Source organism: Nyctibius grandis, chromosome 1 (genome assembly GCF_013368605.1).
Source record: "Nyctibius grandis isolate bNycGra1 chromosome 1, bNycGra1.pri, whole genome shotgun sequence".
Taxonomy (NCBI): domain Eukaryota; kingdom Metazoa; phylum Chordata; class Aves; order Nyctibiiformes; family Nyctibiidae; genus Nyctibius; species Nyctibius grandis.
Window position 1 is genome coordinate 28,878,764 of NC_090658.1, and position 17,788 is coordinate 28,896,551.

A 17,788-nucleotide genomic window follows, 5' to 3' on the forward strand; every position below is an offset into this window, starting at 1 on the left:
CATGTTCAACAGAGGTATCTTATCCACTGAAACACTATATCACAGCCCAGCCTGCCTGTAGTCTGATATTCTGTCTCTTGCAAATCCCATCTCTGAGTGTAGAGAAAAGTGCATAACCTCAAACACAAACACGGATCTATAGCACTACAGCTTGACAGACCTCTTGCAGGACAAGAGGAAACTGCCTCAAGTGGTGCCAGGGGAGGTTTAGATTGGGTATCAGGAAAAATGTATTCACTGAAAGGGTTATCAAGCATTGGAACAGGCTGCCCAGGGAAGTGGTTGAGTCACCATCCCTGGAGGTATTTAAAAGACGAGTAGATGTGGTGCTTAGGGACATGGTATAGTGGTGGACTTGGTAGTGCTAGGTTAATGGTTGGACTCGATCTTAAAGGTCCTTTCCAACCAAAATGATTCTATGATTCTAACTCCTGCTGATCAAGACTTGTGAATTTTCAAATAATTATAAACACAGTTAAGGCTGGACACATTCTCACCTGTACTCGGAGGCATTTTTCCCCTCCAAAGATGCCTACAAGTGTTATTTGCTTCCTCCAGTAATGTTTGAAGTATGAAGTTGAGGAACTTCCCCCTATTCCTACACCACTCACTCTGGTGCTGGTTTACTTCTGGAGGAATAACTTCACTGCTTTTTAGCAGGGTACAAGTGCCAGAAAACCTTCTGGAAGACGACTGCATTGTTCTACCCATTAGACTGAAAAGGTCCTGGACATCTGTGATTCCAAGTCTATAAAAACAGTTACTGTGGAGACCATATATCAAACAGGTCTGCAAGAACAAATTAACTGGATATTATTAATAATTATTAATACTGACAACAGACATTAGCTCATCAAATAATCCTAGATCTGATAAGAACTTTTGTTTGCTCTCAGTAAAGGCAAAAAGAGTATTTTTATTTATATATTTAGGCTGAAGGCTTGCTTCAGTTTTTTTTCTGAGTTCCAACCACAACTGATAACTGAAAAAAAAATTTGTAAGTTTACATAGGCTTTATGTATTGTTTCTGCATCTCAGAAGACCTTCATGCAAATCAGGAGTTTGAAAAAATGCTCAAGAATTTTGGCTATCAGCTCCAGGAAAGAAAACTGTATTTTCCCACTGACATGAATCAGGCAACACTTCCATCCAAACCAGCAAATCAGAATAACTACGGGGTTTTCTTTTGTTTGTTTTAAGATAAATAATCATCTTTTGGCCGGCAATAAATTTTTAGCTGGACAAGATGCTTTTGGTATCCATTACTCCCTGCCTTCCTTATCCAACATTTTAAATTGTTTTGAATTTGTGAAGTAAATTCCCTAAGGGCTGTCCTGCACTTTAAGAGACAGATTTTATTAATTGAAGACAACAAATCACTTACACAAAATAATCATAATGTAGGAAAGGCCTAGGCAGGGTTGTACTCTGAAAATCTCTTTGTAATTGTAGCCCCTTTAGACAGGCATAATCCATTAGAAGTGGTCTGATTTTAACCAGTTGCAGGCTCATTACATTGCATTCCCATTTCTGTTGATGAAAATCAGTTCCAGCCCATGGCCTGGAACTCATATACAGCACTTCCTGGGGCCTCTTAGATAAACACATCAAGAAACAGTTTTATTTAGATTTGTCCTTCACCCTTTATTCATTGAAACAACTTTACAAATCAAGATTAAAACAGAGAAAAATTGGCTCATAACCAGAGATACACATATATGAGTAAGATATTTAATCTCAGGAAAGTATAAAGCTTCAGTTAATAATTATTCCTTACAGAACATTTAAATGTGAGACTCAAAACATTCATTTTTAACTGCTGAGTTTAGTCTTTCTGTGTCATGGGACACTCAGGTTCTATTTAATATAAATATATTACTCCTTCATTTCAGAAGGGCTTCTGCTTACGATATAAAAAATTGTCCCTAATGTATCTTCAAGTTTTCAAAACCGTATTTCCAGTCTAAGTTTCTACTCTCTGTAGATATTGCCTGCAATATATAATTTTAAACCTATATAGGAATGAAATTTTTAAGCAAGACAATACTAATGAACTATCCCTCAGCAGACAAGAGTCTGCAAAAATAATTGCTTTCCTTCTACAGAAATTGTACCTTACAGCACCCATGTTTGGAACAGTCCACATGAGCTTTGGAAAATAAATGAATCCACTACAGTCAGAAATCCAGCCACAGCATGGTACAGTCACTCAGGCTCAAAGGGCTATTCACAAGTCAGGGGCATTATAAAAAAAAAGAGGTGAGTTTCCTGGTGTGGAGAGGTCAATAAAAGCCTTTGCAAATATGCAGCAATTGTTTAAAAACCAGAACAGACAAAAAAACCTGAAGATAACTGAAACAGGAAGGAGATTGATAAAAGAAATGTAATGCCCACTAAGTAAGCAAATGAGGAGCCCTCACTTGGAATACTGGCTGTTCCTTCATAAAAGAAAATACAAAAACAGAGTTGAAGGGGGAGTAGATCTGATATCAGGAAAATGGGATGATTCATACTACAAAGGAGATGAACAGAGGTAAAGAATCATGATTTTAAAAACTGTAAAAATTAATATTCCAAAGAGGATCTATCTTTAAAAAAAGGAGTACTCAAATGAAAAAGGGTGATGAGCCCAAATATGAGCCCAAATATGGTTGAAGGGGCCTCTGGGGATTGTTTTTGTTTGTTTTGTAGATGTGATACACAGCTAGACTTTTTAATGTATTGCAAAGGATAACCACTAAGGCCAATGGCATATCAGGATTTAAGAAACTTTTTTTTTTGTATAAATAATGAAAATAAATATGTACTGTAACATGAGAACTATTGATGGCAGATATAGCTAACCCAAAACAAACATTAAAGAGACAGGAAAAAACCTATCCCTAGAGACATGCTATATTGAAACTGCTTTATACAGGGTGGTGCATTCCTCCCTACAAAGCCCACAGCTCTTACCTAGTCACAGTGATCAGTACCCAACAGAACAAGACCTACCATGCAACATCATCTGGAAATTTCCTTTACTGAACAGTACATCTTGACATCTGGGACCCATAAGAGAGGAACGACTCTTCAGAGGACATGAAAGATCAGACCCATCTCCTAGAGTCCCCCATAACCCTAACCATCTTCCTCTGGTATAGTGGAACCCACCTGTCACATTTTCTATATGGCTATGCTTCTGTTAGAAGGGCTAGATTCTGCATCAACCTATCTGAAAAAGTTCATTTCAGACATGTTCACCACCAACCCATTTTCCTGACAACTATCACTATTTGAACTGTTCATTCACAAGAAATCACACAAATAGCAATTATGGACTTAAAATGGAACTACTTCTACCAAAAGTCTAAGCAAAAAAGCAGAAGGAATTGGTTTTAAAATTAAGAACAACCCCAAAACAAGACTGTCTGAAATAAAAAACGGTTCCAATGACTTAAATGCAGTGTTAAAATTAGTCATTAACAATTTTAATGAAATGAAAGAACTATTCTTTAATTGCCTTCCTGGACTGACAAGTAATTTATTACTCACTTGTTCATAAGAAATGAACAAAACAGGCCCACAAGGAAGCTAGTTACTGCTGACCAAAAGTTGCCTATATGCAGTCACACTTGAAAGGGTATCCCTTCCTCTATACCTTTGTTTTCCTTATTGTTTACAGTATGCTTTGTATTGTTGCAAACAACACTCTGCATCATTAAAACCACTGATAGTTCTGACTGGTCCTTCAAAAACGTGACAGTGACAAAAAAATCAACATAAAAAAAGAAATTTAAAGAAGCTCTCAGAGTTGTTTCTTATAAAACTTCTAAACATGAGACAACACTGTTTCTCTGAAGCACTTTCACGTGGCTCATGAGGGAACATCTCTATGGCTTTCAGGGAAGGTTAAAGTAACAATATTCTGGGGTTTGGATTTTCTTTGCATTTACAACCTTGGATCAGAAAAACATTTTGGAACACTGGAGGGGATCTTTTTTGTTGTTACACAGTTCTAGGATTAGGAATACTGCAAGATCATAGCTTCAAGTTTTGACATGGAGCCGTACCTCATTCTTCCCATCAACAATCCCCAGGACTAGCTCTACAGAAGGCAGAATAAAGAGCCCTTTTATAAAAAGCTGCTAAAGGACTCCAGCATTCAGTAGATACCATGAGTACAAGTAATATATTATTGTTTCTCCAGATTCAACAGAGCTCAGAAATTTCTCCACAGATATTCCATCTGATTTATAGCACAGTATATTTGACTTACCTCGCTTTTGGAATTTCCCCAGGTGAGTACTCAGCACCACAAGGACATCAAGACAGGCAGCTCTGGTCACCAAACAAGGATTTGGCCTAGAAAAATCAAATTACTAAAGATTAAATCCTTATAACATCCATGCTCAGAAACAGCAGTGAAACACACCAGCTAGGTGTGTCTATTTTACTTAATTAATGAAGATCAACTACTGATCAAATTAGACTGCATACACAAAATAATTAGGCCAAGTTATCTGAGCTTCACTTCCTGGTCCACTCTGAATGACAGTCTTCCTAGCAGAATGTCAACACCCTTCCTCCATCCATTCCACCAAATCGCAGTTGATACATTTCATTATTACTGGATGAATCAGCTTGCCCTGGCAACTAGTATGTCTTTGTTTTGTTTATAGATAATGTGTGTAACTAAATGCATTAACAAAAATAAGTCTTCAGGTCTTATTATTACAGTTCATAAAAGAGAAAGGTTCCCATGAAAGGCACCTACTATATCTTTTTAATGGTCATAGCTCTCTCACTGTTCTGATGGAGACGACAGAGGCATGCATGTTTTTAAAATTCTATATTTTTTTTTCCAGACAAGAGTATTGGGGATTTTGTGCATATAATGCAAATTGGTAATAAGCCACTTTTTGCTCTGTCTCTTCAAGTTGCAAGTGATAGACATTTTCTCTCCAATCAGAAAAGTAAAATTAAGTGAACGTCTTCATTTTTCTTTATATTCTTATCACGGTATGTTTCAGCCAGTAAAACTTTTCTTAAAATATAATTTAGTATGTGAACAAACAGGAAATCCAGTTCAAAACACAGAAATTATTCTGATGAGTCCAATGGGACTTGCACTAAAACTTTTAGAATCAAGAAGCACAAGCTTAAAGTATGACTAATTCTGTTCAGTATTTCATTTTTATTTTATCTGGCACATTCTTTGTACGCTTATCTTTGATGTTTGAAACTCTTTCAAAAAATTGTTAATTAAAAATGTTCCAACAAACATTCTCAGCTCTGTAACATCTTTAAAATTCAAGAAAAAAACTTTTTCAAATACGATATGTGATGATGACATAAAAATGAAAGGTCTGAGGTTCTTGCACAGAAGTTTGCCTATGGAGAGTTAGCCTATGCTCCTGTTAAAAAAGACAACTTTTATCAGAAACACTGCTCTCATCTTCAGTAATAAACTCTGTAATAAGCCTAAATTACTTATGCCTTCTTTTATGGCCTACAATATTAGGCATCCATATAACACATAGCAGACTACATGCTACCAGGATCTCTCTGTTGAAAAGGTTTTTTCTCCTCTTGCATAAACAGACTTTTTAGACACTTTCTTACTAGGGAAGTAGTCATGAACCTCCTAAAACTTCTCTATACTTGCCTCTTACCAGTTGCCTTAAAGTATAGGAGCTAAAAGCCTGCTTGCAGAGAAGATGCACATCAATAAGAACTGATACCATAAGAAGCTAAAGCAATTTTAATTTGGCCTATTTTTGAAATGCTGTATTAGGAAGACTTAAGTTCTAAGCGAACATCTCTTCTGTATCTTGAGCATCCAGTTGTTGCCCAAGTTGTTCTTCACAAATCTGTGTGAAAACACCACCAAGAAATACTCACAGGGTTAGGAGCTTGACCCACGAGAAAACAGTGACAGATCAAAGGCTTAGAAGAAAAAGAAACCGAGAGGTCTCTCACAAGTACTCATAAAATGGATAAAAGCAGCCATGACAGATTTCACTTAAGGAACATAAAGGGTCTACTGCACTTCAGCTGCCTTGAAAAATGGAAGACTCACTTAGTATTCAGTCATTTCACTGGAAAGAAGATCTCCAACATACAAAGTGTGCCCTGGGAAAAAAATGGCTGATGCAACCTTTACTGAAGAAGTGACAACAGCAATACTGACATGTTTTTTTATTCTGGTCCAGCTTTTAAGCATTTACCGCTTCATTTTGAGTATGCGCATATGCATGTTTTGATTTTGAAATGAGGCTTTTCTAGCATAAAACATGCCAAACGTTTGTTCTTGGCTGGCTCCACTGCTCTGGTGATGCTAGTGAATTCTCAGCCATATGTGCCAGACGGACACAACAGGAAATCCAGTTTTCCAAAACCAAGCAATTTCAGTGTTGTTCAGACTGTAGCAGAAAGCTCAGTCTTGAAGACAATCAAACTGTGATTTGCATAACAGACCTGACAGCCAAAAATCACATGCTGAACATTTCAAATGATGCACTGCGTAGTACTTAAGATGACCTGTTCGTGCAGAACTTCAACAATGAGAGTGGGAAGAGTACAAGATGTTTCTTTTTTAACACAGATAACCAAATAAAGCGATGTTCTCATAAACAAGCTTTGAGAAAATCTGTCTCCAAACAAGAAACTCACAGCAGTAGCAAGGGTGGGAGCCCCAGGCATCTGGAACAGCGTTCTTTTTTTTTGTCCAAAACCCCAAAATTAGTTCATTTCCCTTCCAACCTGGATATTAATGGAAAAAAATACATCATATGCTCACTCCAGATGATAAACTGTATGTGACTCTGAACAGGATAAGAGCTAGAGATGGTTAGTACTCTCATATCTAAGGGTATGTCCACACAAAAATATAAAATGGATATCAAAACAACATTCATACTACTACACATATATACTAATAGCAGGCTTGTGATGTCAGCATGGAGATCCATACCTCATTAAAGTAATGCTTTGTCTACATTAGCAAGTAGGTTGGTGTAACAACAGCAGATCTGTGAAGTCAAACAGCTGGTACCAAAGACCCAACGGCCACCCTACATACCGTGCCCAGATGCATTAAAACATAATTTTCAGAAGTTCATCTTGTTGCTTTTTGTTTCTCTTTGGATACAGAGTTTATAGCCAGCCCGCTCCAGGAATCTCACTGTACTTAGAAGCTTATCCCCCAGTTTCTAGCACTCCTTCATGATGCTGTACTTGGAGGTTGACTGTCCAGGTGGAAATAAAAATCAGCTCACAGATGATCACTAAATTAAATTCCACCAACAGCCAATATTGCTGAATATTTCAACACCTCTGACTGAAGAGAGGTCAAAGGCTGTCTGCCCTGAGTATCATGTAAAAAGCAAGTGTCGTCAGAGACTTGACTTGCCAGGCAGAGAGGAAGAAGACACCTGCAACCTTTAGAAGCACAGGCAGGGACAAAAAGGATTACTGCTTAGAAAGAACAAGGCCCAGAAGAAACATGTTTCTAATTTAATCAAGGAAAACAAACAATGGCAGGAGGAGCTGCTGTGTCCCTACTAGATCATCATGAAACTCCACAGAAGATACAGGGTGATTGAAAGAACAAAAGTCAAAAAAGTTAAAGGGACTGAAGGTTTTAAAGGGTCTACAGATGTTTTAACTGCCCAAAGCATCAGCCTAACAGTATCTTCAGTACGGAGGAAAAAAAGTGTATTTTTTAAAAATTATTATTTTAGGTAGGCGTGGCTGAACAGTAAGACAAATCTGAAAACACAGGTGCCAGTTTCCATACTATTAATTTTGACACATTACAGCAGATTCCTGGATTAGATGCTGAAAACAAAGTCTTCCAAACCTAGCCAATTTCTTACCATTAGTGCCAAACAAGCAATTGGCGATAGCGTAGTCAGACTTCTTTGTCTGACTTTCATTTTCAGTTCTGGTATGTAAATATAAAATTAGAAAAGAGTTCCTCCACTGGCAGGAGGAAACCTTTTGTTAGCCGTTAGAGTCCAGAGATTTTTTTAAGAGAAAAAGGTCAATGGAACTAAATAGTCCTTTTAAATTCACAGGCTCCTGTTCAAATGCCTTTGAAGAGGTCCAGGTTAAGCACTTATAGAATATTATACGACCAGAATAACAATAAGCTATTTGTTTTCAAGAAGGAACTGCCTGGCAGGTGAATCAGGAAGCATACCCTTCAGGAGATATTCCCTCTCTGTAGATGTAAATCAGACTGGGCAGGTTCAGAAGCTCCGCATGCAATACTGCGTTTTGCTCCAGCTGGCTTTGGCTACCTACAGTAGCGCTGGGACTGCTTTGATTTCTGTTATGCCTTTACTGCCTTTAAGTACCCCTGATTGCAGCTTAGGTCTACATAACATGAAATCGGTCCTACACTCTCACAGTTTGGAGCTCTGCAAATATTATTTTTTAAACGTTTGATTCACCTTTTATAGTTAAGTCAGGCTGAATTTAAGGCAGTCATTGGTTTGCTTATTTTGGATGGCACATCTGATGCAAACCAAACTGTCATTTATTGAAGAAATCAGCAATATGTGGTCACAGACCTCCAGTGCACCCTGCTCACACACATGGTTTCAACTTTATCAGGAACACATGGCTTAACTTCTAGAATTCAGTTTCTCTTGTATTACTGTTTCTTTTAAAGAAGATCAACACTAATGAATTATGGAGCAAATTACCTCCTCTTCCAAGGGAAACAAGAAGGAGCAAAGAACATGGAAAGCTCACACATTTGGCCTCAATTCTGTCAGAATACTGGGAAAAAGATTCAAACAAACTAAATATACCACCTCTTGCTCCTCTAACCACCAAGGTCTGCAGAGGCCCTTAAACCTCATTTCCACTCATTACAGGACACCATTTATAACCATTCAGATTTCTATATATAAACAAGATACCAACACACCTTCATGTACAGCAAGTACCGAAGAATTTTGAGACACAACTTCCGCAGATTCTCATTCTCTTCTCAAACCCCCAATTTTCAATGACACTAAGTCAGATGACATAAAAAGAAAACAACTATCTTCTCCGGGATCATTCCTCTTTTCCCAAAAGAGCGTCACCTCACTTAGAGATGCACAACAACAACAGTAACATTACCATATTGCATTTGTTACATAAGACAGATACAAGTCACTGATTATGAAATCAAAGCTGTTTGTGTTTATGTTTATAACATTAGTTTTTGGTTATTCTAGTCAATAGAAATTCAATATTTTCCAAAGAGGTAGTTTATTTTTCTCATTTTTTCCTCATTAGGAACCAGATGTTGCAAAACTATCAGCAGAACAAGCACTATAAATATACAGCAACTTACAAAATTTACTAAACATTTAACGACATAAAAATCAAAGCATATTTGCTCAAACTCTCAATGAGAACTTAACAGATTTCAAATGCAACCTGCCAATCAATGTCTATTAAATAAAAACCTGTAACATCTCTCTCGTGAATTAGTTTAGCTATAGGTATATTAGTGTAGGTAGCTATCTTATGGATACCTAAACCAAAACTTTTGTAAAAGGTCTCAGAAAAGCTCTGTGTTTTGCAGTCTCCGAGCTCTTAGGAGAGTCTGAAAGATTTCAAATCTTTCAGCCAGTGCTGCTTGATGAATACAAGCTAATCTCATTTGTCAAACTGGAATATAAATTTATTAAATAACTAACAAAATAGAATTTCCTCCTAATAATATGTAACATGTACATCACAGTTTTGGTCACAGTAAAACAATATATAACTACACAGGGTGTCAGCCAACATTTTTTCAGAGTAAAGTACAGTGTTTAAATGACTGCTAGCTACTCTAATCTACACACTCAAATTGGTTACTCTTAGCTCCAGTCTTTAAAAATTGATGACAAGATTTGGCTCATGAATCAAGCTAATGTAGAACTCCAGTCAAAATTATACAACTTACAAAGCCACCTACAAATCCCTGTATTTTGTCAAAAAAGTTCATGACACTCTTTAAGCGTCAGGGTAAAGCAAATCAGTGCTGGCAAGGTTACAAGGGCAACTCTTTCACAGGCCAATTCATAGCTGCCTTGTGAACAAGAAGAGACTCATCCTTATAACTGGCATGACTGTTTTCATTTCAATTTCTGAAGTGATCAATTAATTAAATGAACTGCCTACTCCTTCTCTGGTCTTTAATGAACAGGTCACTCTTACTGCAATGCTGTGTGTTTCTGAAGCCTTTGGAAAGGCTGAAAAAGCCTAAAATTCCTGGAAGGAAGACCCTTTCACAGGATTAAGCTTATCAATAGCGTTTTAGGAAAGGCCCTGTATTAAAAGAAAAAAAAAAAAACTGAAATAGCTAAACACCACCCTTTTCTTCTGTTTAAATAATACGTTACTGTCAAAAAAACCCCTCAGCAACACCTATTAAATTTTATATTTTAGCTGGCAGAAAATAAATCAGCCTGCTGGTGTTGAATTTAAACCCGGAATTCTCCTACTTTCTAGTCACCAATATTATGTACAGTTTTTGCTTCCTACAGATAAATTGAATTGGTTTCCTAAACATCATATTCTAACTAATATACGGGATGCTGTGGCAAAAGCTTTTGCACAAATTCTTGTATTTCTGAACTTTAAAACCATTCTGATGAGCCAACATTTTACATACAATTGAGGCTGGAATTTCACCTTTAGCTCTAGCATAAACGCAGGGAAGAATCTGGATTAAGTCCAATACGTCCTAATGCCAGCCGGTACTTGGGGTCAGGGTCTATGCAACTTCCTGTTCTGAGTTTCCCAGTCTGCCTTTCTCTTCCATAATTTCAGCTCTTCAGCTGGCATACTGGCAACTAAATTGTAGGTTTACAGTATATCTTTCCCTCCCCGTCAACTTCCAGATTACTCATTCCTGAAGAATGGCAAATCTCTGCAAAGTATTCTTTCTTCTGGTGGCCAGATTGTTCTGATACGTGACCTGCAACTGTATCAGCTAAAATATCTTCTAAACACACCAAGAAGTGCATCTTCTGTGATGTTTGAGTCTTGCTACAGTCTACTCTACATAATCCTTAGGGGGCTATCCATAGGGAGTTTTATCCTTGGAAGGTTGCTGATGAATCAGGCCAAGCTGGCCTTGTACTGACCACATTTTACTTGCAGAGAGATCTGGAAAATGATCATTTGTCACTCATAGAGGCAACAAAGCTTACAGAAATCACATCTACACATACAATGAGCAGCTGATTAAAAAATTAAATGTCTCACTGTTTTGGTTACTGGCTTTCAAATTCTGCAGTATTCTAAACACTGAGGTTTTTGGGAGTATATTTGTTTAGAAGGCAGCCTTCATATTTTAATCTATTTTCTCTCAGAGCCCACATCTGTAGCACTGAATCAACATGCACGGCCTTCCTCTTGTCTTCTTGAGGAGACATTAATAATGGATTTAATTATTAAACTTTGTCCATAGCATTTTTAACCATGTAATACAAAACCTGCACATCAGTGAACATCACAGCCAACAGACCTACATTTAATGAAAGCATTAAAAAAAATAATAATGAAGCCTACACTACCAAGTAATCCTTGCTGAGTTCCTGGAAGTGCAGGAACACCGGCATAGAAATACAAAGATCTAGTAACAGTGCATCTGCTTGCCTACTTGGTGCTGTTGAGATCTTCTTGGAGTAACTACCATGTGCACAGTCCCCTTGACTTGCCCATTCTGTACGACCAGCTCATCCTGCATTATAGCAGGCATTTTCTCCAAAGGGAAAGTTGCTGGTCTGATGATTTAAGTTTTTCTACCACCACCAAAGCCAGACTGTCATGTTGCTGTTAGTTTCCCTGTTAAAGGCAGAGATCTTATTGCTTCAAAAAGCAGTTACACAAATTATGTTTTCATTGTGATACCACCAAGAACATCCTGAGTTTTGGCTATTAAGAAAAATTAATTCGTGCTCTGGCCGTCCTTGGTGAATGATACTGAAAGGTTGTGTTTTGTTGGTGTTGTTTTTAGCATACCGCACTGATAAAATAATCTTGTCTGTTCTCTTTTTTGTTCTCTTAATGAGAACCGCATGTGATCCCTCAGCAGCATCCTAAAAAACTTAGAGGTCAAACTAATTCCATGTGCAAATTTAATGAACTTTACACAATTAACATCAGGGGTTTTGCCTATAAAGAGGCAAGCTACTAAAACTCTTTTCTTTATTTATTGGAAAGCATTTTCAGATATGAGTGAGGATTTATGTCCAAAACCTATAATTGTACATAGTTTGTGCCTACTCTGAATGTTGCACTGATGGAGGGAACATACCTTAAACAATCTTATTCAATTCTTAATATTCCCTGAAAGTTCATATTTAAGTTAGGAGTACACCTATGCACCAGAGTCAAAGAATGTCTTTATCTTATGTGAAGTACATCTTAAACTTCAGTCTGAAGTTTAAACATCTCTACTGATACCCAAAGCAAGTGTTCCAAAACAAGCAATCACCAACTGCCTAAATAAACAATTTGTAGCTGTGATAAGGATACTGTTATCAAAACCAGTGAAAGAGTGGACTTGGAGCAGCACAGAAACGTGAATTAGCCTGCTAAAAGCACGTAAGATTTAAATGAATACCTCCAAGAATACATTTATGAACAATGACGTAATTGTAACGACTCTGCTCTCAAAAGCAAAGGTGAACCAGGCTAAATTAGGCTCATGGGTGAGAAAGTGCAGATTAATAAATTACCACTGTGCACCTGATGTGAAGTAACTGTTCATACCGGTATGCTTTGCTTTCATCTGGAACAGGACAACAAAAACTTCCCTTGATGTTTCGTGTGTATAAAAGCACACACATGAATTATTGCTCCAGCCCAGCTCACAGAAAGTTAACTTTTCAATTTGAAACCTAGTAAACAGACTTCCATAGAGCCAGGCTCAGTCATTAAAACTATTTTCAATTTTTGAACACAGCTGTATAATGCATACAGACCACTAATGAACAAAGGTACTTAACTGCACTTCTCAAGTGTAGGTTTTAAAGACAGAAATGGAAAAGTAGAAAAGTTAGAAAACAGGAAGACAGCAAAGGCAGACATGACCTTGGAAGGACAAGAAGGTTCGCCCTGATGTAGTGAAAGAAGAGGCAAGGGAACTGTCTGAAGAGAAGGATCGCTCTGCCAGGGAGGATGATCTTACATTCTCCTTAGTTGCTGCTGCCTTGCTGTTTTGAAAGCATAAAAAGCCCCTTCCAGCTCCCAAATAATGTCCCCTTTCCAAAAATCACACAGAGGCTGCTTGCAAAGCTGAGGAGAGCCACAGGCATCTTGCACCTATATCCAGATAGGCCTGCATGTGCCACTGCTTTGTCTTTAATAGCCTGCTCCTAGAAATTATCACTGTCTCTCCTAAGGGGCAATGAGAAGAATAAGGGCATATTTAGGTTACAGTTTTTGAGCCACGAAGTCCTGAAACCCCAGAGGGGCCACATTCCTCCTTTCCCACAGATGGCCTAAATGCACCTCGCGTGAAGTTGCTTCTAGGAAGGACCTAAGACTGGTTTTCCGCCTGTTGTACTCACACTGCCAAAAGTGAAGGGGGAAAGTGGACACTAAAGGCTTGACGGAGTGCCATGGCCATCAACCTAGCAAGTTAACGTACTCTTTAGTGTTATAAATCACCTGTGAGTTTTCCCTCATTCAAAGCAGCTGTAGCTGGATCATCCTAGAGTCAACCTGGAGAAAACTGTATTTCAGTGGACAGTGAATCTGGTTTTGAGCCCAAGCCTGGAGTAACTTTTGCATGTATTTGTTGTGTGAGCTTGAATCTTGTGCCCCTGCATCAGGACCCATTGGTGTTTTTAACAGTCCCATCCATAAAGCAGGGGGCTAAGCAGCAGCACCACAGAGCACGGGATATCTGGGTTATAAAGTGAAGTGCACACACCACAGGCAGTCCATTCCAGATGAACTAGTGACTCGTTGCAAAATGCAAAGCCAGTTGGTTTTATACAAGGCTGTTCCACCCAAGTTAGTTTCAAGAAAGCAGCCTTCTTAGAAGTAAACTTTCCCAGTGCAGACAAGCTCTCGGCTATGAAATGGCACATTGCTAGAGGTTAGCAGAGTATGTTATTTGACTTCTGGCAGAACCTCAAAGTCTTTTCCCCCTCCTGTGGTCTCCAGTAAGAAGGAAGCGGAAAAAAAAAAATCAAACTAAAAGCACTGGGAGACAGCATCCTACAGCAAAGCTGTGCAATGACATGATTTCACAAATTTTCCAATACCAATACTTTGCCATGCCAAAGGCTACAAATGAAACAAGACAGATATTTCCGGGACTTCTGTACAACAAATTACCAGCTCCAAAGCTGCTCTTTTAGCTTTCTATATTTATGAAGCAGAAGGCATCTAGAGTTAGTCTTGTAACTCCTTGGTATGCAGTTGAGCTAAAAATGACTTCTTTTTTTTAATTCATATGAAAGAGCTTTGAACTCTTTCAAAGGCTTAGCTTGATATATTGATTCTTTTTTTTAAAGCTTTCACCAGACTAATTTCCATCACTTCCATCACCTCAGTTCTCCAACAAAGGAGATTTTCTGTATTTTTTTTAATTTCTGTTCTTCTCAAACACCTTGCATCTCCCATACTTACAAAAAATGCAAAAAACTAACACCAGTGTGGGGGTTGGGGGGAAGCAATAACATTACTAAACCACTTTAGACTAACAAACAAACGTATTCTAAAACAAAATAAAAAACACCAAATGAAGTATAAACCTGCAAGTAAAGTGAAAAGATTCAAACATCACCTTGAGAAGCCGATGGAAGGCAGGTCTCATTCACCAAAACATCGAAAATGGAAACACTACTTTTGAATACTCAAAGAAGTTAGTATTTTGAAGATGTAAAAAAACACAAGGAGGGTGGAGGAAAGATTTTTTCTTCTGATATTCTAATATATGCTACAAAGGAGAAAAAGCATCTATGTCCCTTCAAAACGAGAAGCCTGCCTTTACAACAGACAGAAAATACCAGTTGAAAAAGTGAATGTTTTATGAAATTCACTTTGGGGAACGTGAGCCATTATTTTACTCTCTAAAGCAAAATTAGGTGGGGGAGTGGAGAAGGGAGAAGAGATTAGTGTATTACAGGGAATGTGCAATAGTTTCTCAAGCTATTCTACACCAATACATTCTGATGAATGGAAATGACATTCTGGCCCTGTAAAGGTAAAAAAAACAACCAAAAAGCCCCAGCCAGTTCAGCAAGCAGCTGAAGAACGACAATCCTTCCTCCAGATAAATATACGTGACAACTGAGCCTGATTTTTAAGAACTACTTACGCAATCCAAAATTTTGTAATTCAAATTTCTCAGAGAAGTCTGTTCCATAGGACAAAGGAAGTATGTAGTTTAAAAACCACCACCAAGAACTTTACAGAACTAGCACAGAAATGAGAATGAAGACTGATGTTCAGAAATAATTCACCATTTCCCCAAATTCACAAACCATTTTCGTGTTATTTTAACTTTTTTAAGATTAATAGTGAGTGCCTCTAATACCCTCTTTTCAAACAATCCCTGCACTACAGTATAGGTGACACACCAAGTTACCTCCTTATGAAAAAGGCAGAAGAAACAGATGCAGATTCGTTAATTTTTCTCTGTGGTACTCACTCTCTTTGCCTGACCAGAGAGCAGGTACGTGGACCGAGGGCCCAGCCAGCCACCACCCTCTCTGACACTGACCAGCTGCAGGCTCGTACCGAGAAGTCTAACAACAGGGCAGGAATGAAGTGCTGGTTTCCTGATACACTCTCGCAACATCCAGAAAACTGCACAGATGGACTTACTGAGTTTCCCAGCTCAGCTGCCAAGCAACCTCCCAAAACTCCTTTAAAACAAGAAAAAGCGAAAACAACAACAAAACCCACCGTTCATCACAGAACAGTTGTTCAGCACCACACAGCCAAACATAAATGGTAAAGCTGCACACTGAATGGGGGAGATTAAAACTACCAGAAAATACCATCTATTTCAGTACCTTTGTTTGTTTGGGGTTTTTTCTGTTTGTTTTGTTTTTAAATCACACCACACTAAAGACATTTATCTCAAGTAGAAAGTTAAGAGGCAAACACATTTTTTCAGCCTTACCATTTATTGTAGTCTTAAGTTTAAAATATATTTGGAAGTAAGTTTGGTTACCAAACATTTCATGGATATTTTACTTGCCTTTTTTTAGACTTAAAAAAAAAAAGAAAAGAAAGAAAAAAAGAAAAGAAAGAAAAAAAGAAAAGAAAGAAAAAAGAAAAGAAAGAAAAAAGAAAAGAAAGAAAAAAGAAAAGAAAGAAAAAAGAAAAGAACGAAAAAAGAAAAGAACGAAAAAAGAAAAGAACGAAAAAAGAAAAGAACGAAAAAAGAAAAGAACGAAAAAAGAAAAGAACGAAAAAAGAAAAGAACGAAAAAAGAAAACACAGAAAAAAGAAAACACATCTTAGCTCAAAGTACGCCTAAGGACATATGGCTGTACAGGCTCAGAGAGAATGATAAAGTACATTAGAAATTTGCAAAAAGAGTTTTTGCCTGTAGAAAAAACAATGCCTTAACTTACTGTTGCAAACCTGTATGCTCGTAATACAACATTTTACTACTGGGGAGCAACACATTTAAAAATCTTCATGTATAGAATTAACTGCATAATTGAGAATGCATGAATATGAAAAGAAGGCTACAACAAACTGACAAAATGAGAACATGCTACTGACAGAGGGTTAATATTAGCACATAAAGCTGTGGCTTTTTACAGGCAAGTGAAAGAGAAAATACATCTCTTCAGCCAAATACCTATACCATGTACCAGAATTTACTACAGAGAGCCCGAAAACATTTCCTTTCTGGAGAAAATGCCAAAAAAAAAAATCAGCACTAATATGACTGATGTATTAAAAAGGCCAGTTCTGAAAAAATACTTCAAAAACATAGAACTTACTTAAAATCTGTAATGAACAGAGCCTGGCCCCTACATATTTGCTGCAGGAGAAAGAGGTTTGAATTGTTTAGCACAAGTATCTTTCTACCTAATTTGGTCTCCGGTGTTTGGGTTTTTTTCTTTATAACAGTATCAATGGATTTAATTTAATTAAGTAAATTATCATTCTCATTTAAAGACTTAGAAATGCTTATGCTGAGTCAAGTCAAAAGGTCCACCAAATCCACCATGATGTCTCCAACTGGGGCAGAGAGCAGATGCACACAAAAGGGAAGCGTAAGAACAGTGTCACTTGCCAAAACTCTCTCAACCTTCAAGGTTGCTGAAGAAATCCTTGAGCCAGCTGTGATATCTACATACTTACTAACCTCACTGGGCTTTTCTCCCATGACCCTGTTCAATCATTTGTTAAAAATTCAGATAGGTTTCAAACCAACAATATCGTGTATCATGGAGTTCCATAGCTAAACTGAAATGACACGAAAAAATTCATTAAGACTTTCTTTTAAATCTGCCACCTTGCATTGGAAGGGATGCTAATTACCCATCCCCTTTCCAATGTGACTCATAGCATTAATTTTTTTTCTGTGTCATCTCTCGGTTGTCCCTTTTCCAGGCTAAAAAAATCTCAGCCTGTTTAGTCATTCCCCATCTAGAAAGTATTCTACACTTATTGTCAGTCTTTTTACTGCTCCTCATTTCTACTGTATCTTCTTTGAGATTTACACAATATTCAACTATACAACATAGATTAATAAACAAACATAAGTGTGTTTTCTGTTTTGTTCTGCATTCTTTTCATGATATTTGCCCTCTCCCCTCTTGGGCTC

The 17,788-nt window shown here is 37.6% G+C and overlaps 1 protein-coding gene across 1 annotated transcript in view; it reads right to left on the reverse strand.

Moving 5' to 3' along the window:
* THADA (THADA armadillo repeat containing) overlaps positions 1-17,788 on the reverse strand; it is a 169,653-nt gene that overhangs the window by 46,385 nt on the left and 105,480 nt on the right. The window contains exon 30 of the mRNA XM_068425082.1: positions 4,259-4,344. Coding sequence (XP_068281183.1) covers positions 4,259-4,344 — 86 coding nt within the window. The remainder of the gene's footprint in view (positions 1-4,258; positions 4,345-17,788) is intronic.